Below are 25,751 nucleotides of genomic sequence, written 5' to 3'. Positions count from 1 at the left end.
CATAAGGACATGTTCAAGTCTCCTGTGAAACAATGCTCTGAAAAAGGAACATCCTCTATGAAATGACCAGCAGCCCCAAGCCCCCAGGAGTACACACGCTTAAAAATACATATTATTTGTTCACTACAAAATGTCCAGTGAGCGATGGCCGTGTTTTAAGCGTAAGAGCTGCAGTTACCAGCAGGATGGCGGATGACGTACACAAATATTTAACCATGATCTGACGTCAACATTTAACATTTAAACATTACAGGCAGTGTGTATTTAACCCAAAGTCATCTATCAGAGGGGGGGGAGGGGGGGGGTGGTTACAAGTGCTTGCAGTTAACCCACCCGTTGCTAAGAGAAACTCCCAAACTGCACTGCTGTTTTAAAGCCCATTGCTTTTGGCACGTTATGTGATGTACAGAGTGAGATCCTTGGCTAGATGATGGATATATTTGGCTCATACTCTCTTTCTCTCTCTCTCTCTCTCTCTCTCTCTCTCTCTCTCTCTCTCTCTCTCTCTCTCTCTCTCTCTCTCTCTCTCTCTCTGTCTCTCTCTCATGAACAACTAGTTGAACTCACACACACACAACTGACCGCATGTTTCATGTTCCATGTTGTTTATATATGAGTCGATTATAATTTAGGAGTCATATTTCTAAACATTGTTTTAGACTGCATGAACAACATGCAGCATCTGACCCCTTCCTGGAGTGTCTTAAAGTAAACGTCTTCTTGTAGAGAGAACGTAACGATAACTGTTTCCCCAAAACTATTAGGTGGTTCAAAGCACTTTATTTTTGTGCTAACTAGCTGATTCATATGGCACCTAAGCTGAGAGAAGGTTCCAATAAATCCATTTGTTGTTTGAAGAAGATCAAGATTTTCTGTGTTGAGCTTGACTGAACAACAGGACAAGAGTGAACTTTCTGAAAGGTTGCTTTAATGAGATTATCCACAATATGGTATTGTCCCAAAAAGGCATCTCTATGCATTATGTTTCTATACTGTATAGCTGGATAAACAGTAAACTCAGGATACAGTAGGACAACGTTTAACAACACTGTTAAGGGAAAAAACTGCCCATTCTCACCTATGTGGGTTTGTTGGTTGATACATACCGGTAGATGACTCTGTATGCCATTTGACCTCCTTTAATTTATGCCACACTGACATTAGACAAACCTGTACTGTATTATGTACTGCACAAGGTGACACAGACTAGTCACCATGAAGTAACATTACTACTATATTATTTCAGTTTATTGGAAAGCCACAAAGGTATGAGATTAGATAACACCACAGATCTGTCACTGTTGCCATGTTCCACAGGCTGTTATCAGAGAGGTTCCTGGAACTAGAGATATCGTATTGGTTATGTAACACAAGTCCCATAAGGAGAAGATCATCTGCTTTAGTCCTTACATAACAAAATATAAAGTTCATGTTTTATTATAGAGGAAGTATCTGCATAATTCTCAGAACTGATCAGCGATTCCAGTGAAATATTTAAAAGCCATAATTTGCCCAATTGTAGAAGTCATGCCTAACTCTTCCCCATTATGACTTTAATCAGAAACTTCCTTGTCTGTTTGTTACACAAGAATGTGTGTTTGTGTTTCCGTAACTCTGAAAGGTTCTTTGACACTGTCTCACATGCTACAAATGTGTTTTGTTTCGATTTTGAACAAATGACTATTTGCTTGGGCATAACTTAAAAGACAAAAGGGTGACTGTGCCTTCTCAGATGTGGTCCCACGGCTCTGAAATACCCTTCCCCTCCACATTAGGTCCTCGCCCACTACTGGTTTTAAATCATATATAACGACCCACTTGTTCTCCCCAGCCTTGTGGCCCTGTCTGTGTCTGAGTCCTTGTGATATTGGTGCCTTGTTTTGCCTTGGCTTATTGTACAGCACTTGGCTAACACTGGTTGTTTGTAATTGTGTGGCGATATAAATTTGACTTAACAATAGCAAAAAAGCGTAAAACAAGCAACTATGAGCAAAAGTATCATACAATCCAAAGGTGATATACAGCACGAGTGATTAATATTTCTTTGATGTTTGTTTTTTCTTTCATTTCTTTTCTTCCTGGAAATACCCTTTCACTTTTCTTTTGAATTCTGGCTCTCTCAAGGAAGCATACTATAAAAACATTTAATCACAGCCCTGGCAGGACAAATAGAAATTCCATGAATTATGGCCCCTGTGATAAAATACTATGATACCGATATAATAGAGGGTGGACTGGAATTGGAGCCAAGAACCTTTTTCGAGTGGTATTTGCAGGTAACACATAGGGTCCTATACAGTTTATGTAGAGTTATGTAGAGTGTAACAAAAAAATCCCTGCATGGAGATAATGAGAATCTGACATTATGGTAAAAAGAGAATTGGGACTTTTTAGTTCAAACCTCGTCATTCTAATGAATCGCTACAATACACACAACTTTCATGACAAACATGTGTTCCCAGTTTTAATCTAGAGAGGAAACCTACATTTTTTTAAAGAAAAGTCCCTTGTAAAGCCAAATAGCTTCCTCCAAACAGATGGTGCTCCCCTTATATCTAGAGAATGGAGTGTTGGCACTAGATGGTCCCACAATATGTTGACTGATACCTGGTCATATTGGTGCATGAAGACAAATGCATTAACTAAGCATTCCTTCCTCTGGGCTCACATGATCTCTCCTGCTTCTGGCCCTAAGCATCATCCTAGCTGGGATGAAACAGTCCAGATCAGCATTCTCGAAAGACAGTGAGAGAGATAGCATCTCATTTCAATCATACTAAGGTTTTCTGGAAAGTTAATCCCATTTTTATGATCGCTTATCACATTGTTATTTGCCCACTTTTTCACCGTGGACATACATATTGTATCTTTAAATAAAATGATGTCATTTTGGACCATGTCAAGAGAGTATGTGTTACAGTAACTGATTATTCAGTTGTTCTGATGACGTTTCTGGCATTGTTGGGTGTTGGCCTGATATTTTGGTGCCATTGTGTGGTAGCTACCAAGGGCATGGAGGAGGGCAGGACAGAGTCCAGCCCTTTAATTGGCATACGTTTCCAGGAAAGTAATTATTTGTTTTAAGTGTGAAATACTGGTATAGTCACCACTACAAATAGTATTGATGTTTAGTTTGTTAAAGTAAGAAGAAAAACAAACAAACATGGAAGTGCTCGTTCATGTGCTGTCAAAGCCTCGTGTCCTGTGGGTGTTTCCCAGCATGACCTCAAGTTAGATGGTGAAGGGGAACAGAGAACAAACAGGTACAAAGAGAGATATTGTGATGATGTGTAATGCCATGGGATGCTGGGGTCCAGTTACAGAGAGGAAAACACATTGTTTCACACAAGACTGTAAAGTTCTCCATTGGCTTTTAGGAGACCAGATAGAGGAATGCCCATCCAATGACTAGATCCGGGAGTTCACATTGTTTGTTTCCTAATTACTTTTAGCTTTATTTAGTGTAACATTGTGAAAAAGGGTAATGGAAAGTTTCACTTGCATGTTATCATATTTTGGATTCATGTCATGCTTTTGAGGAAGCAATTTGAACTAAAAATACAATGCAACTAACGTCATAAGACTAAGCAGTGTCTCGTGTTTTCCCACACAAAGTTACATGTCGAAACCGATTGCTTTAAAATGTATTTTTCTGAAATGTAAAAAAAGAGGGTTGGTCTAGGTTTGTGGTCATTGGAATGTACTTTTTGAGACTTTTGTACAAACTTACTTCCTGAAACAGATTGGAGGTATCATGGGATTATATCATTAACCCAATGATATGAGGAATACGTATTATGCTTTGACACCTATTACAGCTCTGTAGTGTAAGGCTGGGTGTCACCCTGCCACCACCTCTCATATGCTCAAAGCTGGAGTTGCTGGACGGAGTCTCTACATGATGGCTCTCACACCTAAGGGAGTCAGGTGGCTGAACGGTGAGGGAATTGGGCTGGTAATCTGAAGGTCGCCAGTTCGATTCCCGGCTGAGCCAAATGACGTTGTGTCCTTGGGCAAGGCACTTCACCCAACTTGCAGTGCAGGGGAATGTCCCTGTACTTACTGAAAGTCGCTCTGGATAAGAGCATCTGCTAAATGACTAAATGTAAATGTAAACACCTCATTGTGTAACTTACTGTGGCATTGCTATTCATATGTCAATGAGTAAGGGTCATGATGTGGTCTGATTGGCTGTTTGGGTTGTTTGGCTAATATGAAACCCCCTACAGTTGCAACGCTAGACTTCAAACAACATGTCCTGAACAGTAAACACTCCACGGAACAAAAGTGGCCCGTCTTCCCCTATGGAGAAGGACAAGTGAGATCATCGCCAGCAACTCTTGTGCCAGCAACAAGCTTTTTGTCTCATGTGCAGTTAACCAGTCAGTTTTTTTTTTTACTGTATTCAGATTATGATCAACTGCAGCATCAGGTGTACTGATTGGATCATTGGAGCAGTTAACAGGGTTCATATGATCCGGTCCACCTCGCTCAGGCTGCTGCAGACGCCACCATCCGTTTTGCAGTATTGAACCTAAGGAGATAGAGGAGCCAATGACATAATCCAAATTCAAAATGGACTTCGATTCCCACAAACCCCAGGAATAGCCAGCTGATGTCATCGGGCAGAGGGTAAATAATATGTCTGCACTATTATAGAAATAGGTTGCTCAGCTAAGACACTCTGCCAGTTAGCTGAACAGGTTTTGGGTAGACACACACTCCCACACTTGCACAGGGCACACACACATGCGCATGCATGCACACACACACACGCGCACACACACAGACACACACACAGGGCAGTAGTAACCTGATCCTGAGTGGTGCCAGTAAGCGGTGTCTGACATTTCCGGATGGATTTAGTGTGCACGTGCGAGGTTAACACACCGGCACGGTATACAGGACTCACTGGGCCATCTCAAGCAAACAAGCTGACGGAAACGTACGAATCAAACCTATTCTTCATAAGTCTCAAAGTATTGCGCAGAATACAATGCCTGGCTTCGTCTACCTCAGATTCCTGAATAGATGCATCAGCCAGGGTTCAGTACTCATTCCAAGGAAAGCTTTCATCTTTTTATGGTGTACCCAGTCTAAATACTCCCCATGAATCATTCATTCTGTGTAAATACAAAAGTCACACTTGGGTTCTAGCATTACTAACAGGCTCATAAATTGGGGCTATGGTGCTGCTGCAACTTGGTTGTGGGTGCGTGCATGCTTGTGTGTGTGCATGCACAATTTTCTCGGCATAGGAATGACACCCCATCCTAGTACTGGTAAATGTTCTCCTTCACTGCTTGCCAGGTATCTTCTTATGGTCCTTAATCCAAGGGAGGCATGCACAATGAACATTCCTCCTCTGTCCTATCATTCTCAAACAGTGGTTTCTGGGAACAGTGGCACAGAGTGAAGCGCAACAGACCTTTCTCATGGCTTTATCTGACAGCTTGCCTTTTTTCTCCTGAAACATCCACAAGATACGCTCCGATCATCACTTAGTGAGATCCACTTCAGACAACCTTCTGGGATCTGGTCCTGAGTCAGCCAATCGGATGGAGGGTCTGAAGCCCTCCCCTTTCAAAAGCATTTCTTCCCGTCCCGCTCCTTACTGGGCACTCCCTGTAGACAGGAAATTCTCCTGGAATCTCTCCAAGATACGGCCCCTATTCCTTCTTTTCCCGGTTCCAGCCCTCCTAGAAGCACAGTACAGACTGTTCCAATCCCAGCACCTACGTGCATAAACAAACTGCCTGCTCTCCAGCAAATCCCCTGAATCCCTGGGGTCTCTTGTTCCCAACTGTTGCAAGTCCTGTCATGCACTCTTTTGAATGTTTGAATGACAGTAGTTGGTATTGGCTAAAATAGCCTAGGTTATATTCTCATTTTAGATTGAAGATGAACCTTAAAGTGTTAGAAAAAAACGCTAATCATTTGGGTGAAGGCATTCAAATCAAAGAATGATTCCCAGAATGAGAGTCACCCACTTCAGTGACTCTGCAGAATATTCCACATGGCTATGAGCGCTCTGGGACAACTGTGACCTCATTGTTCTTTTCACAAAGGCTTTCAACAGAACCTTTCAGAGGTTGCTCTGCTGCTCTAGACTTTCCGTCAAAATAATTTTTACTTGAATAATAATTTCCTTGTACTACAAGTCCAGACAAAGATGCGTCTGTCTGTTCATTCTCCCTGAATGGAACAAAGAGATGTATTATGAGGCTTTCACACAGTAAAGGTGTCATTCTACCTGGTGACTGGCCAAGAGGATATCTGATACCTTGGTATGCTTATATGATCCAGGTTAGTGTTTTTGTGTGTCAAAAAGTGGGTCCTTTGTCTGCAAGAACAAGTAAATTATAATTATATATTCATTTCGCAAAAGTTTTTATCCAAAATGACATGCAGGTCCCCCTGCTAAGATAAAGTGGGGCTAGAAACACACATCATAAAACAGTTTCATGCAAAATGATAGTTTCAATGTGCCAACCTAGACTGCGTGTATGACATTCAAAATCAGTGTGTCGAATCTAATCAGCAAATGCAATGTACTGTACTTGTATCAAATTCTGATCATCTTGGCCACATATTTATGTCAACCAGTCCTTTGTCACTGTTTTTGTCGAAACGAGTGATAAGAAAAATGTCATAGGAAATCTCATTTCAAATGACATTTGCGCTAGTCATTAAAAACACATGAATCCTATAATAATAATACGTTTCCCTGAACTGAAGTGAGTTTGCCTTTGATTTAAATATAAAATCTTCGTTTTGATTTGTGAATAGACTATGCACATTTACAGATGGTGTGCAGAGTTTGGAAATGTTCAATTGAAATGAAATAGAAGCACTGGGAAGAGGGGAGTGTCAAGGTTAAAGCATGCAAGTCTTTTCTTGCTTGTCTTATCCACTCTTTGTGGCCTCAATAGCTCCGAGTGTGTGCTAGTGTTATTATCATGAACTCTCTTTCTCAGAAATCCGTCCCAGGAGTGAATTCCAGGAGTAAGGCATAATATTCCTGGAGGAATGTGAAAAGGATTCACAGAGATAAATTGAAACACAAACCAGCTGTAAATAGACTAGCTAGAGTTCGACATTGTGTGTGCATCTGTGTCTGTTGGGTGCTTTGTTTCTCAGAATCTCAGGCCGCTCAATACATTGCTTTGATGCTACGTATTAAACCCACGGTAGAGAGCCTGTCATCTCACTGTAACTTAGCTGACGTGTCAGTGAACTGGGGGCTCCAGTCAGTCTGCGTGGCAGGCTTGTTTCATCAACAAGATGATAGGAACACCACAGTGACTGGTGTTCCTGGATGTCAGAGAGTTGTTGGGTCTGTGGTCTGCTCTGACTTTGTTCCAGAATACTGATGATCTTGAAAAGGTTACAGCCCTTCATTCCGAAAATACAAATACAAATCTTGAATGGTATTTTTGCACACTATGTCTAGGTTACTAGAAACTGTGATACTATGTGTGTGTGTGTGTGTGTGCATGCTTTTGTCTGGGTGCCTGTGGAGGCGGGCGTAAACACAGCGAGTATCCTGTTGGCAGAGGTTCCTCCATGCCAGTGGAGGTCAGACCCCCGCCCGGTGGGGTGCGCCCCTCTCCCACCTCGGTGGGCCTGCAGGCGGGGGGAGGCCGCCGCACTTCTGGGAAACGGCCTGGCCTTAATTGGAGGACTTGTAATGTCACATGGATCCACTTAAGAGGAGGAGATGGAAGATCCTGCAGGCTCCAAGAGACATGCAGCGTGGCCAGTCTCTCTCTCCCTCCCTCATCAGCACAAACCACAATGCAGTCCTTTAAACACACACACACACACACAGCAAGTTGAATGCATCTGGGATGGAATGTGATGACACAAGTGTGGTGCGTGTCCAGTAGACAGACTATAGTAGGGAGTCCTTGGGTGCTGTTTTCAGGAGGGGCATTACATGGGTCTTGTGATCCCAAACGGACAAGCAGGCGGGCTATAATATGGTTACCGTCTGTAGATCTCTTGCATGCTTCTCATTGTGTTTACTCCCAGACTACATCTCAAATCACTGCTCAGTACTTATTGCGAGTCAATATAGATAAGTGTCCTGTTAAATGATTCAAATGTAATGAGAAGATCCCTGAGAAATGGTGGACATGCTGCATATCTGCACATTCTCTGCTTTCCACAATAGGAAGCAGGGAAGAGGGGAGAAAAACAGCATGCAATCACAAAAACAAAGAAATCCCTCTAGCTTTAGTCTACCACTCCCTCCCTCCCTAGTCCTCTCTCTCTCTCTGGCATCAGCCTTCCTTTTCCCGCATCTGTTAAGGTCACCTCCCTATACAAGCAGAGAGCGGCCAAACTTCCTGATCACAGTGTTTTTACCATGTGAATAAACCAATGTTTCAGTTGGACCATATCAACATGATTAAGGAAACTCTTTTTTAAAGAGCACTTCCTGGATGGCTGTTTGAGTCCAGTACTATGAAAACAGATAAACAGATAAGACATAGAAGTCACTGTTGGCTCCTTTGTACATCTGAGAAGCACATCCTCAACTTCTTGTTAAGGGTTTTGTTTCCTTCAATTGAAATATGGCTTTGTTGAAAGTTTTGTAGTTCTTGAAAAGCAAGTTAAACATTGCTTAACTCACAGTATACCTTTCACCTTTACCAACAGGTTTTGGAAATTGAATCTAAAAACTATTATGCATTCATTATCCATCATAATGTGTTTTTCTGAAAACAGACACACATCACAATTAATTCAGTGTTCTTTCCAGCATCGTCCCCTTCATTGAGTAAATCTGTATTGATTATTTTTCCAGGCAACATTTAATGTGATACTCGTTCAATTGTACATATTGATATTTCTCAGTCAGTTAGGGTTAGGGTTAGTGTAAGGACTTGGGAATGTTGGCCTGTAATCGAACAGATGTAGAAAAGTCATGAAAATATTGGATGTTATGTTTCTCAGTAACTGTTTGTAGTTCACTTATCAAGTGAGCAAAGAAGCTCCCAGGTTGATTAGATACATGATCCTCCTGTGTGTTCACGTGTGTTCATCCTGGTAGTTCCTCTCTGCCCTGCTCTGACCTACAGCAAAGTCAGGAAGTTCCCGTCTAAAAACGTGGCTTTTAGTCTGAGACTTTTTTTTTTCTTCTTCTTTTACCTTTGCCTTTACCTTTGTCTTTGTTTTTATAACTGCCAGCTGGTCACTGATCTAGTGACAGTGTGCTCTCGTCCAGTGCCAGAACAGGATAGCACTGCCACCTGCTGGAGATGTCAAGAATGACTCCACAGCTGAGAAATTACACAATGGAAAATGAGTATTAAGACATGGTTTAAGACGTTACCTTAACTGGAAAGCAGACAATTGTTTTAACAATTTTTATTAACTTCCTTTTAGCTTGATTACATGGCAATGATAGAAACCTGATATAAATCAAACACTACTTAATGACTGAAGAAAAAAAGGAAAATGGCACTCGGCTAATAATATACTGCTAGATCAACTCAAAATGACATATAAAAATTGAGACAAATACCCACTATACATTTAAGTATATACAACCTTGATAAATAAAACAATACTGTCTAGAATTATGATTGTTTTCCAATTCATCCTGCATTGTTACTCGGCGGCATCAGTGCACTGCAAGGGGCAAGCAACTAAACCAGAAGCAAACAAGCTATGACCAATAGCAGACAGGCACTGATGACATCATAGAGGAAATGGCTTTGTGCACTAACAAAACTGTGCCTTCTTACACCTGTGGTAAACTTTGCATCATGTAGCAAATTTTCACTCACAATAAAAGAAAAAAAAGCAGATTGATGTTTACCAAAAGACATGTCAAACATCTTTCACTGCTCACTGGCTTGTAACCTCAGCACATGACAGCATTTCAGTGGTACTAAAGATCTCCGTATAGTATGTTTTTTCTGATACAATAAGCAGTGTTGTATAATTTCACACGTAAGCACAATGTTGTTGAGAGCAAATTGACATTCTGTGATTTTTAAGATCTGCTTGAACAGTTTTAAAGCATCTACAACAATTACATTGTTGTCTGACTTATGAGACTCATCTCAACTCACCGTCCACTTTATTAGGTAACCCTGTTCACTGCAAGTTAACGCAAATATCTAATTAGCAGATCGCGTGGCAGCCACTCAATGCATTTGTGCATGTAGAGACATGGTCAAGACGATCTTCTGAAGTTCAACCCCAGCATCAAAATGGGGTAACAAAGGTGTTTTAAGCGACTTTGAACATGGCCTGGTTTTTGGCGCCAGACTGGCTGGTTGGAATTTTAACACACAACCATCTCTAGGGTTTGCAGAGAACGGCTTGAAAAAGTTAAAATATCCAGTGACCAGCAGTTCTCTGGGTGAAAAGGCCTTGTTGATGGCAGAGGTCAGAGGAGAATGGTCGGACTGCTTAGCGCTGAGAGAAAGGCAACAGTAACTCAAATAACCACTCGTTACAACCGAGGTGTGCCGAAGAGCCTCTCTTAACGCACAACATGTCGAACCTTGAAGCAGATGGGCTCTAGCTGCAGAAGACCACACCGGGTGCCCCTCCCGTCAGCTAAGAACAGGAAACCGAGGCTACAATTCGCACAGGCTCACCAACATTGCACAATATAGGATTGGAGGAAAAAGAAAAAAAGTTGCTTGGTCTAATGAGTCTTGATTTCTGCTGCAACATTCAGAGGGTTGGGTCTGAATGTTTATTTGGCATAAACAACATCAATCATGGATCCATCTTGCCTTGCATCAATGGCTGCTGATGGTGTTGTAATAGCGTGAGGGATAAGATATGTCCAACGGTCAATCCGGGTTGAGTATCAGACAGGATTGCGTGGAGAGGTGATGAAGAGGCGGTCCTACACGGTTACTAGGTTGAAAGCAGCTTGACTGGGAAAGACCATCTGTCGGTGAATTTGTTACCAGCAGCATGATAGGTCACATATCATAAAGTGTGCCACGGCGGGCTGGGAACATCTTAAACTGCATCTGCTTCACTGACCCTTGAATGATCTTATGGGTACTGAGTGAGGGGGATAGTGAGAGACAGAGAGAGTAGATGAGGACAATAGCTGGGGTTCTAGACACCCTAACCCCTAGGTAAGCTTCTGGGAGAAGCTCTGCCCTGACTGAATATTACCAGTCCGGAAGACACCTGTACCCAGAATGCACTTCCAGGCTAGCCAGGAAATGAACACAGTCCTAGTTGTCTTACTATAAGACCCTACCCAAACACAACAACCATGTGACATTTACGCTCCTGTGCATTCATTCAACGACTCTCTAAATCCATACTGTCTTCCTTTCAACTGAGGTTAAGCATTATCAGCCTGTTACATTTCAGAAATAAGACAAGGGTACTGAGTGAAGGTTTTGACTGGAACTCCCATCTTTCCTGATACAGAACATCGTAACAATCTCCTGAGAGGCAACTTTGAAATATTTTAGTAGTTTTTTTTCACCACTTTTCTACAAAATCACAAACAAAGTTGGCAAATTAAACCTCTATTTCCCCTCAGTTTTCTCAAAAGGTCCTTAAAAAGCAAACAAAGAGTGGAGGACTGAGAGGACAAACAGTAAAAGCTGGAAAAATAGACACATATTACCCTAAAAATGAAAGTACACAAGAAAAGCTCAGTTTTCTTTCCAAAAGCTAGTAAGATTATTTTGGTTGGGATGACACACTGTCAGACCTGCTGAGTTTCAATGGTGTATATGTAGCTATACGAGTGTGTGTATGCATGTGTGTGTGTGTGTTGCCGGTAAAGCATGAGAAAAGGGTCTCTTTGAGGGCTGGGGGCTCACACAGAAAAAGGGTCGAGTGTGAACATTCATACAGCGAGCAGGAGGCTTTAGGGGTTTGGAGCCTGGTTCTATGTCGAGATTCAGCATGCTGCCTGTACTATAGCCTGTGTAGTGTCCCAAAGCAAGAGCAAGACATCCCTGGGAGCCTCTGCGGTAATGAGGGGGGAGGGGGGGAGGGGAGACCCCAGAGGAGCCAGGCTAGTGGGCGTCCTCCCCCCGGCCCCTATCTGTCAAGTGCGAGACGGGAGTGGTGTTTATCTCTAGTGCCTCTTCATGGACGAGACCTTCTTCTTCCTGGCAGCCAGCATATCATAGAAGGGATCCCTGCTGATGGCCGCTCTGCGGGAGGAAGGGGAGAAGAAAAGAGAGAAGAGGTGATCGGAGAACCAAAACGAAAGAGCAAGGCGCACCTGCCGAGAGCCCTATAGGCCCTTAGTCGTCCATCTCTCTTTTCCCCAAAAGAACGGCACGGGACGGGTTGACACTAATGGGCGCGTTCACCTTTACTCTGCATGACAACGCAAACACGTCCGAGTCACACGGGTCCACACGCAGTCAGCCTGAGGGACTCACTTGATGCTGTTCATCCAGTCATCCTTCTCCTCCAGGGTGGGGGCAGAGATGCGGTAGACGCTGTGGTTGCCCTCGACGACCCGTCCATCGGCCTCGGTCTTGCAGGCTTTGATCACCTGGTCCTTGTTGTCTGGGATGAAGAGCTCAAAGCAGTTCTACGGGGAAAGTAAAGGAGGTTTGGATTATGAACTTGGATGTGTGGTGTCTGTGTGTGTATTGTATGAGTTGTCCACCAGAGGGGGCTGTTCTTACAGGCTTCTTGTCCTCCACCTCTCTGATGCTCAAGTTCTCCAGAGGAATGATGCCTCGAGGCTCTTTGTCCTGCAGAGAGACATTGTGCACGCATACATAAGAGAACAAGAGAAGGGTTAGCAAAACCTGTTCAAGTCCCCGAAGTGGGGCACACTTACGGAAAAACACTGTCGCTCGTTCCAAAACCTCAGACCCTGTACTCACAGTGGTGTACTCAAAGTAGTAGAGACAGTTGTCCGTGAGAATGAACCAGCGTCTCTTCCAGGTCTTGACGCGTCCACCTGTGTGGAGCAGAGACCCTGCGTTAGAGGCGGGGCGGGGGAGAGGGGGGGCGCTGAGCAGCGGAGGGCGGAGCAGCAGACGGGCAGACAGATGCATGGGGGCGGACGGACAGACAAATGAGACGGCTCTAACAGTCTCCGCATACATCCCATAATACCCCCCGGGGCCAGCACCAGCATCACCATTGCAGCTAGACGACTACCTTAGCCAGACTCATGTCATGGATTGAGGATTTATGAGCGGAAGCTCGCAGACATTAAGACCCTCACTGTCGCTCACTCTGTCTACTGGAACCAAAGGGTTCGGCGTAGGCCTCTCTCTCGCTGTCTTCATTCCAGTGGGCTTATGTAAAAGACCTGCCAGGACTCAGTAGAACGACCTTACGGATCCGCTTCAGACAGAGCTCTATCTGTACACTGGGTCTGAAACCAAAGAGTTCTTCAATTTGAGCCCCACACCTCCAGACTGCGGCCTAACAGCTTCTCACAGCCAGACGGCAGAGAAGGGGTTGAGATGGCAATAAGCGAAACCATTCAAATATATCCCAGGTCTTGTTTTGCTAATTCATCTTTTCAATGAGCGGTATCTTGGAGCGTCATTACTGATTAGGCATGGCAGTGTCTCGTGGCTGAAGCCTTAGCCTCTTAAACACTCTGCAGGGGCCCTCTGGTTAACCCGGCGCCCAGCCATCTGTGGATGACCTCTGAACCCCCCTCACCCCTACTTCCTGCCTGTGGAAACCTGATCAGAGCAGCCGATGGAAGCTCACGCCGGGGGGAGAGGGGTGCTTTGGGCTAAGCTTTTCAGCTCCGCATTATGGGAATCTTCCACTGGTATGACTGGTTAGATCCACTCCTGTCCTAGGACTACTCAGATGACCGACAAACGATATGAAGCCAAATCTAGCCACCTGCTAACAGCCCTGCCAACAACCTCCTGAGCTACTGTCCAAGCAGATCCTTGGTGACGAACGGGTTTATATGAAGTGCCTGGAAATGCCATGCCTAAGAAGTGCTGCCAAGATAGCTATGCAGTTGACCAGTTAGACCACCACCCATGTTAGTACAAGCAGCCCTTCACCCCATCGAATACAGAAGACAGAGAGAACAGTACAGTGACTGAACTGTGAATGTTCAAGTCGTTAAAATCACGGCAAACACAGCACACAGGCACTGGATATCATATAACAGTGATTCTACTGTATATGATAGAACCAATCAATAAATAGGACTCATGATGGGTTTGTCAAGCACTCTCCAGTCCTAGTCTACACATAGGATTGTACATTGGCAGGCAGCATTTTTTTGCATCTTAATCACACATTCGATTCTAGAGATTTCCGGGAAGGAAGACACCAAACACAGAGTTGAAGACCAGACTGCCACAGAGCTAGGGTTGAGAGGAGATTGAGTCGGGAGACTGAGAGCGATGATCACGTCCGATTTCGGTCACTAACGGACATGAGACAACACCTTGGGCGCCCCCTGCTGGACCCCCGCCCCAAAACGTCCAGGGCAAGGGAGGTTGCCTAGGGAGACTTTGGAGAGGGGGTGGCAAGGGTGCTAGTCTGCAGGGGAGGGCTGGAGAGGTTACCCATGCAGGGAGGCCGGGGGGGGGGGGGGGTGGCAGGTAGGAGACTGTGGAGGTGGAAGGGGGAAAAGGGACTGTATACACTGCTTTTGTCCAATCGCCTCTTCAATGAGTCTACTTCATCGACGTGAATCGTTACATCCATCGCGTGGATGAGAAGAACTTCTCTGGACCTCTCAGGTCTTCCTTGGTCAAATCAGACCCCAATAATCCCTCCATCCATCATGACAATTCTGCAGTCCCCCGTCCTCCACTCCCTCTCTCCTGCACGGGCCCACCTCAGTCTCCTCCCCCCCGCCCGGCCAAGGCCCCAGCCACGTCCCCACCCCGAACCCCCACCACACATTCATTACCAGCATGACATAGAGAGCAGAGCTACAGCTATTTGGCAAAGGTGCAGTGTTCCCTTTCCATCCAATCAGAGAAGAGGTTTACACATCGGCGAACCGAGTCGGTCAGTTTAGAAGGTTACTTCTCGTCATGGGTTTCTTCACATGCAAATATGTATACATGCGTATCAAATAATACCAAATACCTTGCTCGAAATGTTTTGTTTTCAATGACTAATTAAACCCAAGTTATTAGTATTTCACATGATTTTGTGCTCTTCGTGTAGAAAAAGGATCACTGCAGCTCCCAAAACAACAAAGACCAGATAGGTTGATCACCACAGCATACAGAGATACATTCAAACCGGTCACTAGGGTGGTCACAAAGCAGCAAACTCGGCCACCGTGACCCAGACCGGGTGACCCAGGCAAGCACCCAGAACTCGGCCGGCACACATAGATACAGAGCAGCACGTGGACAACCCACCAGCTCAATGGAAGACCCGACAAACAGACAAACGAAACATTCAAAACGTGTAAGAATGTGATTCGGACAATGGAGCGACAAGCCCTCGACCGAAACGATGAACCACAAACAAAAACCGTAAAAAGGCGTACGGTACAACAGAAATCATTGAGGAAGAACGAAAGCATGGTGGACCACCAAAGCACCGGAGAGCTGCGAGATGAACTAGGTTTGGGAAGAGCAGGTGTACATACCTCCTGAGGAAAGACAACAGCCAAAATCATGGGAACAAACAAACAAACGAGGAAGGAAAGAAAACAAAATCAAATTAAAATAATTTGGAGAAAAAATAAAATAAATCATAGCACCACATCCTGCTAATCTGGTTACAGGAAGAGTTCAATGCACTGCTTTACAATTCTGGCCTTGAACACACACTTGTAGTCCCACGTGTAATATAAAGTCATTGAAAAGGTGGAGAACTGGCATTTGGTCAGAGTCAGTCCTGTTTCACCATCGGTGTTGGTTCAGGCGGTTATGGCGACAAAGAAACAGTTCTCTTTATGACCACTAGAGGGGGAGTCTGAACCGTCAACACGGTGGAGTGTACAGGACATGTGTTCAAACTAGGCCACTGATCATAAAGCAGTACACTAGAGAGCAGCCCCTCGGGGGGTCTGCTATATCCAATCATTTACCTCTCACCACAATTATCTGTCTTGGTTATCAGAGTGGCAAGTCTGGCCTCTCTGGAGAATGATTAGCTCCTCCTTTCACAGGGTTCATTCGTTGTAAAGATTCACACTGATTTCAGTGGCGGTTCAGACCATCGTGATTTGTTTCATCATCAAAGTCATTGTGAATCTCTACAAAGAGAGAAAAGGACCCCGGTGAAGAGAGGGGTGTTAAGAAGAGGAGACAGTAAGTCTGGGGTTCTGTCTGTTAGGGTCCAGACGGCCGACCGCAGGGAGAACTATGAGACACTCTGAAAGACTCTTGAAGTTAGAAGGAAAACAAAAGAGAGTATTAATGTCAGTCTGACGGTGTGAGTGCGTGCCAGAGTGGGAATCAGGGAGTATATGAATGTGCCTAGTGGTGAATTATTAAAGTGCTCCACATGTGGTCGTCTGAGCTCAAGGCCACATCTATAATGCAGAAGACAAGAGGATGCTCTTCATGGGCGCCTAGTCCAGATACACACACACACACACTTAGCGTGGTGGTGTTAGCAGAGGTCCCATTGGTCAGTGCAGATGTTTCTTTTTAATCCTGGATGAATCCAACATTCAATGATGTGATTAACATGCATACTCAGACAGTCATCAATTGGCACGACAACACTGGTTAGGACACCGTCCTATGTAACCCTGGTGAAGACAGTCCTATATAACATTGGGGAGGAAAACAGTTATCTATAACCCTGATGAGGACAGTCCTATAGTGTTATTTAACCCTGGTGAAGACCCAGTGCTGTAGGGAACTGCATGTCCCAGCATGCATCTGTGCTCCTGGTCCCACTCACCCAGCTTCAGCAGCCAGCCCTCTCTGTCCGGGTTGAAGAAGGTGTGTGTGAGGTCGTTCCCGTCGTCTTCTGGGATTTTGAACGGTTCGTTCTTGATGCTGTCATACAGGTTCTGTGTGGAGGGAGAGGAAAACAAGGGGAGGGTGAGGAAGACAAAAGGAAGTCAAGAGATGTGGGGTCTCTAGAGAGCAGGGCTAAAGAAAGGAGGATGCTGAGAGAGAGTGGGGGCCTGCGTGGACGAGTCATTGGTTGAGAGAGAGAGAGAGAGAGAGAGAGAGAGAGAGAGAGAGAGAGAGAGAGAGAGAGAGAGAGACAAAGACACAGAGAGAGAGAGAGACACAGAGAGAGAGAGAGAGAGAGAGAGAGAGAGAGAGAGAGAGAGAGAGAGAGAGAGAGAGACAGAGACACAGAGAGAGAGACAGAGACACAGAGAGAGAGACAGAGACACAGAGAGAGAGAGACACAGAGAGAGACAGAGAGAGAGAGAGAGACAGAGACAGAGAGAGAGAGAGACAGAGACAGAGACAGAGACAGAGACAGAGACAGAGACAGAGACAGAGACAGAGACAGAGAGAGAGAGAGAGAGAGAGAGAGAGAGAGAGAGAGAGAGAGAGAGAGAGAGAGAGAGAGAGAGAGAGAGAGAGAGAGAGAGAGAGAGCGGTGGTTTGGGCCAGAGTCCGGACAGAGGAAGAGAGGCCTGCTGAGAAGGCCCGGAGCGCGGCAGCAGGTACCCTGAGCAGGTCTTCGGGCAGGTCTCCTCCGTCGTTAATGCCTCTGTTCATGGAGATGAAGCGCTCCACCGGGGGCTTGTCCTTCACGTTGGGGTTGTGCAGGCTGGTGTTCAGCATGATGATGGCAAACGACAGGATGTAACAGGTGTCTGGAACACACACACACACAGATAAACATGAAGAGGATTCACACACTTACACCCCAACAGAGATTAGAGCCTGGAAAAACATGAGTCAATAGTGTGGCGTTCGAACTGCAGAATGTCCCCCTGTATTTAATGCAGTGTTTAAATATGAATGTAAATGAGCAGAGCTGAAAGGGCTGCACTTTGGGGACTGTAGTCCGTTTGAGAGAGAGATAAGCCTTGTTAGCGAGGAGTGAGAGGAGAGTGGGAGTGAGTGAAAGGTTGTGTGGGGGTGGTTTAGCGATTGCATGTGCGCGTATGTGTGTGAGTGTGTGTGTGGGTATACATGTGTGTGTGTGTGTGTGTGTGTGTGTGTGTGTGTGTGTGTGTGTGTGTAAAGACAATGTGGTCAGAGCCCAGCTGACACAGCAGCACTTTATCTGAACAGTTTGGCTGGGGAGAAAGCAGCCAGTGCATGATTCATGAATCCATCTGCATCTATGATCCAGCCAGCCATCATGTCCCTGTCGGAATCCCAGACACCCTTCCAGAAAACACTTCCCCGTGTCTGCTCAGCCACATAGTGAGAACAGAACCACTTGTACATCTCTTCTGATTTTGGCAGCAAACAGAGAAAAGTGGTCAAAAAAAACCTTACGAATTGGTAGCTCCTTCCTTCAGACCATAGCTACATAGCTTTTATTTATATAGCGGGACATTTAGTTCATGTACTTCAAAAGGGGTTGGATTTAGAATCGATCTGGGGTACCGTTAAACTGCCAGGCGTGTGGATGAAAGCTGTGCCAGTCATGTGCTGTTACAGCACACCAGGCGTGTACCGCGAAGGTATGCCAGGTGTGCGGGTGACCAGGTGCGTGTTCGTACCCGTGGACTGGAAGACCCCAGGGTTGCACTGGCAGTAGCGCTGAGCAAAGGCCTCCATCATGCGGTCGATCTTCTGAGCCTCACCTGGCAAGCGGAAGCTCCAGAGGAACTGTCTGTAAGGGGGCGAACACACACAGTCAGGGCGACACGGAAAGACAGACACACGGAGAAGTTACAGCAGAAACACAAAGAGACTGCGGGTCTCAAACAGAGAACGCTATCAAGTGATGATGAGTAGCTATACTGCCGTCACATCGAGGTTAACATAGGACAAATCTATATCAGGATGAGGTTAATATATGTGGCTCAGCTCTCTGGGAACATGCCATACCCACTGAAACTGGATAGCCAACAGGGAACAAGGCTTTTCTAAGGTGAGGCAGAGTGTGTTTGTGTGTGTGCGCGTGCGTGTGTGTGTGTGTGAGAGGCAGAGTTTTGGAGAGGCCTCATTGTGCGTGCCTACTGAGATCTCTTACCTGAGGGCCTGCACCAGGTTCAGGTCTGTGAACTCGTGAAGCTCCACAAAGGCGTGGAGGACCTCGATATTGAAGTCATCTCTTTACAAGGCAAAATGGAGGAGATTAGAATTCACATCTCTAATAGAATCTGATGTCACACATCTGTCACTATTAACACATAGACATCCAGTTCACCCCAGCTGAGGGCGGTCCAAGACACACACTTCACTTATCGCTCATCGCCTAATGTATATCATGACATCATCCCTGACATCTGGGCCCCTTTCCTGTCAGTGATACTCCCAAGGGATTCTGGGATGCCTCTGAGGGGGGAGGGTCTATCTGACAGGGTCAAATCCAATCCCACCGCCTCTCAGTGGTTTTGCCACCGAGCAGCTTTCAGGGCGTGCAGACAGAGAACCCCTACCCCAGTGGGATCAGACCCAGGTCCTGATAGCAATCAGAGGGAGCATCCATAATGGGGCCTGTGCTCCCTTCCCTGGACAGGCCCTGGTGACCACACCCAGGCTGGAAGTCAATGCTCCTGTCGTGGTGTCTGCGCCGGGCAGAGCCTGGGTGTTGGCTGCCTCGTGTGGTCAGTGGAGAAGATGGTATCTCTTCAACCGAAACACCCTGAGCCTCAAGCCCGCCTCCATGACCACCACAGTACATTCCAGAATTATTGGATGCGTAACCATATTATTCACGGCTGAGAAGGAAATCCAAAACAGATGGGCTACGTGAATGTATCTAGAAGGATCTCTGAGGTAGGAAGGCCACAATGTGGTTTTCATGAACAATGTTAGGATGTTAGGATCAAGGGTGTGACTAACTTGGAGAAAATGGGTCACTACAGAAACTATGCAATCTGGAAAGTGTATTCGAAAAGCAGATGTGAAGAAAAAAATAATGTTGACAAATACACGGGCAGCAAGACAAACACACACGCACACACACCTCTCCCCAAGGTAGTCGCCAATGGCGGTCTTGTTAAGCCCCTCCCCCTTATACAGGAACTGGGCGATGTCATCGCTGGTGTTCTTCAGTAGGTCATTCTCAATCAGGAACTGGATCCCCTGAGAGGACAAAGCAGCGAGGTCACTTCCTCATAGTGACACGCAGACACGCCCCCTCGACAGAAATCAGGCGCAACCCAACGCTCACCTTCTTCGGGTCCATGTTAAATTTCTTCCGGCCCATGGCCACCTGTTTGTTCCTCTGCATGTTTTTCCTGCAACACAACAGGGAAAATGTCCTCGTCAAATGCGTCACACTTGGAACATCCCTCCGTTTGAGGCTCAATAAGAGTCTATGTAGTGAGTATGTATGATTGTGTGCGAGTTGCATCCTTGTCCGAAGAAAAACAATGGAAGTAAGCCTAGACGTCTGGCCCATCAGCACCAATCCTGCATATGATTCATCACGATCCAATAGCTCAAGTTAACAAGATTTAAGGCCAGCCTCCAGTATTAACTCACTTCATTTCCTGAGAGTATAATATTCCTTAACATTTATCATCTGTTAGGCCGTGGCTACGGCTCCCATGGGCCTCTGGTGACAGCGCTATGATAAACACCGGGCAGATGGGAACCTCTCATTTCTCAGGCCTCGCGTGATTCAGGGGGTCAGTGTGTGTCCTCGGTCTTCCTCGTCACCATGACGACGCCGTCTCCGTGGCCCGCCAGGGGTCACCACGTCTTCCCGTCCACCCACTCTTTCCTGAAATCCTCCAGCTTTTGTTTGTGGAGCTCCACATCACCCAGACCACAGATGTTTCCCAACCCAATACCACGTTCAGACCACGGGTCTGGTGAGCATCTCCACTAAATGTGTGGGAGAAAAACTCTGATCATTTCAGGTCAAAGGGAGAGTGGCTGTGGAATAGGCCCCCAGGTTGTGCTGGAATGAAGCTCTACCCCACTTGAGTACTCCCATCTTCTACTCCAGACCCCTCACTCCCCAGGGACCCACCATTGTCTGCTCTACCCAGAACCCCTTGCATTATTCACATGGCCCCCATCAAGGGGGAGTGGATGATAAAACATTTAAAGTGCCCTAAAAGCTGAAGCAATTTAAGGAGTGTCGGGGAGGGGTGGGGCTCCTGAACATGCAGCATTAATATTTCACCGGGGTAATTTGCTAAGTTAATAGAAGACAAACAAGCCGTCAATATAGATGGCCAGAGACAGAGGCTAGCTGATACCCTGCCGGTCTTACCTCTCCTCAGTGGAGCCCAGGTTCTCAATCTCACTGGTCACTTCTGCTATCTCATTCTTCAGCCGCTGTAACACAGACAGAACCGGAGGGAGGGTTAGGTTCAGAGAGATTGGGAGGAATGTGAACTGGTTGATGCTTTAGGAAGGGGATTGTTCCCCCAAAACATGAGAGGAACTATGGGAGAACACTCCGTCTGTTTCAATGAAGGGGAGAGGGAGAGACAGCGGGAGACTGAGAGGGAGGAAGGGAGGGAAGCCTGAGTGTGTGTGTGTGTAGGTGGTTTACAGTGTGTGTGTGTAGGTGGTTTACAGTGTACAGTGTAGGTGGTTTACAGTGTGTACTTATAAATGTGTGTTTGCTGGTGAACCTATCCAACAGTCCCTCCCAGCCAGCTGGCTTTGTGTCACGCGCACCACAAAACAAATCAGAATGAATAGCTGGGACAAAGATAAAGAGGACAGAAGCACTCCTCAGACTATTGACAAACGCAGCACTGGTGTAACAACCACAGGGGTAAAGCTCCGGAGCACCTTCAACTCTCTAGACTGGCAAACAGTCTCTCTCCTACCGGCCTTCTGTTGTCCTAACCAAGCCCAACACGAACCAATCGGATCTAATAATGCGGGCTGTGTATGTGGCCGCGGGCCTCCCCACTCTACAAGGACTTGGTTTCCTAAATGCATTAAGAGACGAACTTTGGGGAATGACCTCAGTACAAATGGACTAGGGAGGGTAAAACCGGATTATATTTTGGTGGCGTTTCCGAGATGAAGAGTGGTAGAGGCCGGCTCAGACTGTTGAACCAGACGTTATCAGGGCACGGAAGGGGCACGCGGGCAGACAGGGCTTCCTGGGTGAAACTCGGTTACCTCATCTTGATTAAGGAGAGGGGGCCAGAAACACATCCACTAGTCCTGCATGGCATAAACACACACTACGCAACACAGAGACAAAATACCTAGACGAGGGACACTGACACATGCGTGTCTGTTTATCTTCTGGCTTCTTCGCATGTGGTGTGTACATCACGTATACCTCACCACTTGGTAGAGGAAGAACCAAAATCAGGAACATGTGTGTTTTCAAGGCCTACGCAATCACAACACATTCCTCAGATAGTTGGCTCCGTAAACAAAGGCTGTGCTTGTGCAGGAGGGACCTTGGCACACAGGGCCACTGGAGTGTGTGTGTGTGTGTATGGGGGTGGGGGAATAGAGTCGGGGGGGGCGTAAAGTAGGAGGTTAGTCCTAGCTTATAAATGGAAGGTGTCATGTCAAGCCCAGTGTGTCTGTCCAACCAGGGCCAGAGGAATTTAGATCACCATGGGGACATTTAGAAAGCCAATTAGGTAGAGCCCCAGTGAGAATGAAAGCTCTGCCCTGATGGAAGCAGGTGGTTTGGGATGTGCTCTAAGGTCAGGGCAGAGGTAGTAGGTAAAGTACAGGCCACAGAGAACATTTGACTTATTTTGCAATAGGGAAATCTAACCTCTCAGATTGGACTCCTGGCTCACTCAGTGAACAGGACACTGCTCAACTCCTCAACAAACTCTCTGTTTGTTACAACAGGAGACAAATGAAACAATGTTCCACGTTTGAATGTTTTCATCCTATCCTGTACTATACTGTTCTGTTCTTCAACTCAGTAACCAACCTGGCAGCTAATGGCCTTTTCCCATGAGTGTAGAGTATGTGCAAAAGCATGCTTCAACACAAATGACCACATCGGTAAATATAAACTGTTTTACTAGAGTAGAAGTGGATTAGCTCGGAAATGCCAGACATTCCACACCAGCTGAAATATTTAGAGGAAGTTTGAGTCTTCTGGGAGATGAGGGAGCTGGACGCAGGCGGTGCAAACACGGGTGCCTACGTCAATATTGAAGCACACAGCAGAAGAGGCGTGGACGGCAAGGAGGTTGGCCAAGCATCTGGACCTTCTGGGGCCACAGGGAAGGAAGAGAGGCCCTCCACCCTTACTCCTCCACCTCCGAATCCCTTCTCCACCACTCACCCCTAGCCACCCAGCCCCCTAAACCTCCTCTTACCCACCCCCTAAAACCTCAGCCCTAGAGAAGTTTCTAATATCATGTTGAACCAAAACACACACACACGCACACCGTATTACCTGAATGTCCTCCATCAACTCCTGCTTGCGCCGGCGGATGTTCTCCAACTCCTGCTGCTCCTCCGGAGTGAGATCGTCTGGGACTGAGGAGCAGAGAGACAGTCAGTCAGGACAGACAGTCAGGACGGAAAGCCAGGACAGCTCGTTAGGACAGCAGTTTGGTCAAGGCTGAACCGAAATGCGGCCTTCTATTTCTACACTGCCACACGATGTCTGGGATTTATCCTTCAGGTAGCGAGCCCACACTGAGGAAGACGTCCATCCGATCGGTCCACGTCAAAAAGGTTATCGAACGCCCGAGGCGAGCGCTGTGAAACGAAGTGATGGAGAGAAAGCACAGAGGGAGGGATTGAGGGAGAGGGTTTTGTTTTCCCAAAAGGGGGGAAATCCATAATATGGAGAAACACTAGCGAGGGGGGAGAGATGCAGGAGGACAAGGAGGGGAAGGAGGAGGCTTCTTGCATACCGTCCACGAGAAGCCAGCTAGGGGAGAGAGCAGCACTGGGAAGCCTTGAGAAGAAGCAGCTGGCGCGAGGCAACGGGAAAAGGCCAGGACCGGGGCCCGATCAGCCAACCAGTAAGTTTGTTCTGTGTTTACAAACAGTCTCAGTGTCAATCATGTCCACATCAGAGCTGGAGAAGCAACAGCCATTCCTCGGCCCTAGGGCCCAACAGACAACACTACAGAGTACAGTTTCTCGCGCCAAACCGACAACACTATACATTATAAAGTCCTGCTCCTTGTTGCCCCACGCTGACAATGCTACATTACTACTCCTTTGCTACCAAGGCCATCTCCGCTCTAGTCCTGCTAGGTTCCAGATACCAAACACAGTATTATCCACAGAGTTGGAATACTGTTTCAAGCTTTATCTTAACTTTCATGAGTTACGATAAAGCATGACACAAGGCCCTTTTGACATGACTATCTAGTCCGTATACCTGCAACACAACAGAGAGAACTCCGCCTATCAGGATGAGACAATGATGTGATGATGTCAACAGCTTCTTCACATCCACCTCTAAACTGGTTCAACCAACAGGTTTTTTGATGGTGTGTTTTTACAGGAGCACAGTGTACTTTCGGGGATAATAACCTGTGTGTGTGTGTGTGTGTGAGAGTGTGAGCGCGCATGTTTGTGTGCGTGTCTATAGGTGTGCTTGTGTGTGAGAGTGAAACCAAAGGCCATTCAGCAGCAGTGCTGAGTACAAGAGCCAGGCCAGCACTAGCATGGCAGATCTTTAAAGAGTTGTCTGTCACTGCCTCTGGTATTGTTAGATCCCCAGAGCCAAGGACGGAGGGAGGAGCATAGTGTCCTGAATGATGGCCTGTGCTGCATCACTGTATGGAAGTGTGTGTCTGCGTGTGTGTGTGTATACGCATGTGACTTCAGCATGCGCACCACTCCAAGCCGTGTCACCAGAAGTTTAAAAACGGTTTCATAAAAACGTCTTATTGATCAAAAATATGTCCCAGCCTTTTAGAAAGGAAGCCACAAGCACAAAATACTAGGGACATTGCTTAGTCCATTATACCTACAAAACATTTCTCTCTCTCCCTACAAATAGACTCAAGGGTGACTTCCCCAGTAGCAGTGTGACCACTACCCTCGGTGACCTCTCCCTCCCCCTCTCGTTCCCTTCGTCCTAACCCCACCAGGAGTGGGTCAAGGGTCAGGGGTCAGGCATGCTGGTTGACCCATCAGGGCACCACAGAACCTAGCCTTTTAAAGAGGTGGAGGGCAGTGGAGGGCTGACCCCGACACATCATCCAGGGACACTTATCCTTTATTACTACTCATTCCACCAAACACTCGGAGCCTAAAAAAAAACTACCCAGCATTAGCACTCCTGCCTCCTCTACCATCCCCCCACCCACACATTACCTCTCTTTCCCTGAGGGACAAATCCACTCACTCGATCATTTCAGGAAGACACATTGGCTCTGTGCATAATCCTGCTATAAAATGCAGAGGTAACCTACGCGACAGACAGATTAGATTCCCTCAACTCAGATTGGCCACTCTATCCCTGCAGTGAATGCTCTGGGTAGGTGGCTACAAATGGCCGTTTACAAATACGTAAAGATCCTGATTGGCCAGACAGCCACACAACAAAGGCGTACTGTAGTCTGCAAGTCAAGCATGAGAATGATAACAGGTATATAAGCTATCCACACAAACTTGCTCTGGGAGTTCTGAGCATTTTCATACAGCTTCATTTTTCATGAGGCTTTCCCGGGGGTCCCCCTCACAGAATATAGGAAATGCAAAGGCTGAAACGACGAGGTGATTTGGGAACGCGTCATTTATCATTCAGCAGAAGTCCTACAGAAAACAAATAAGGAAGTTACACTGCATAATTAAAGCAAG

General features: G+C 46.3%; 1 protein-coding gene across 4 annotated transcripts in view; it reads right to left on the bottom strand.

Annotated features, from left to right (window-relative positions):
- Positions 1-9,360: 9,360 nt before the first annotated feature.
- cyth1a (cytohesin 1a) overlaps positions 9,361-25,751 on the bottom strand; it is a 38,985-nt gene continuing 22,594 nt past the window's right edge. For 3 of the 4 annotated variants that reach the window (XM_047038986.1, XM_047038985.1, XM_047038987.1), the window contains exons 2-13: positions 23,380-23,462; positions 21,253-21,317; positions 20,200-20,266; positions 19,993-20,111; positions 19,054-19,134; positions 18,578-18,690; positions 17,568-17,716; positions 16,836-16,948; positions 12,852-12,930; positions 12,648-12,716; positions 12,396-12,550; positions 9,361-12,161 (exon numbers count right to left, since the gene is read on the bottom strand). In XM_047038986.1, coding sequence (XP_046894942.1) covers positions 12,083-12,161; positions 12,396-12,550; positions 12,648-12,716; positions 12,852-12,930; positions 16,836-16,948; positions 17,568-17,716; positions 18,578-18,690; positions 19,054-19,134; positions 19,993-20,111; positions 20,200-20,266; positions 21,253-21,317; positions 23,380-23,462 — 1,172 coding nt within the window. In that variant the 3' untranslated portion in view covers positions 9,361-12,082. The remainder of the gene's footprint in view (positions 12,162-12,395; positions 12,551-12,647; positions 12,717-12,851; positions 12,931-16,835; positions 16,949-17,567; positions 17,717-18,577; positions 18,691-19,053; positions 19,135-19,992; positions 20,112-20,199; positions 20,267-21,252; positions 21,318-23,379; positions 23,463-25,751) is intronic. The other variant, XM_047038984.1, reaches the window with a different exon arrangement.

The sequence above is a fragment of the Hypomesus transpacificus genome, chromosome 17, assembly GCF_021917145.1.
Source record: "Hypomesus transpacificus isolate Combined female chromosome 17, fHypTra1, whole genome shotgun sequence".
NCBI lineage: Eukaryota > Metazoa > Chordata > Actinopteri > Osmeriformes > Osmeridae > Hypomesus > Hypomesus transpacificus.
The sequence above is the reverse complement of the archived record's forward strand: the minus strand, read 5'-3'. Positions and strand labels throughout refer to the sequence as shown.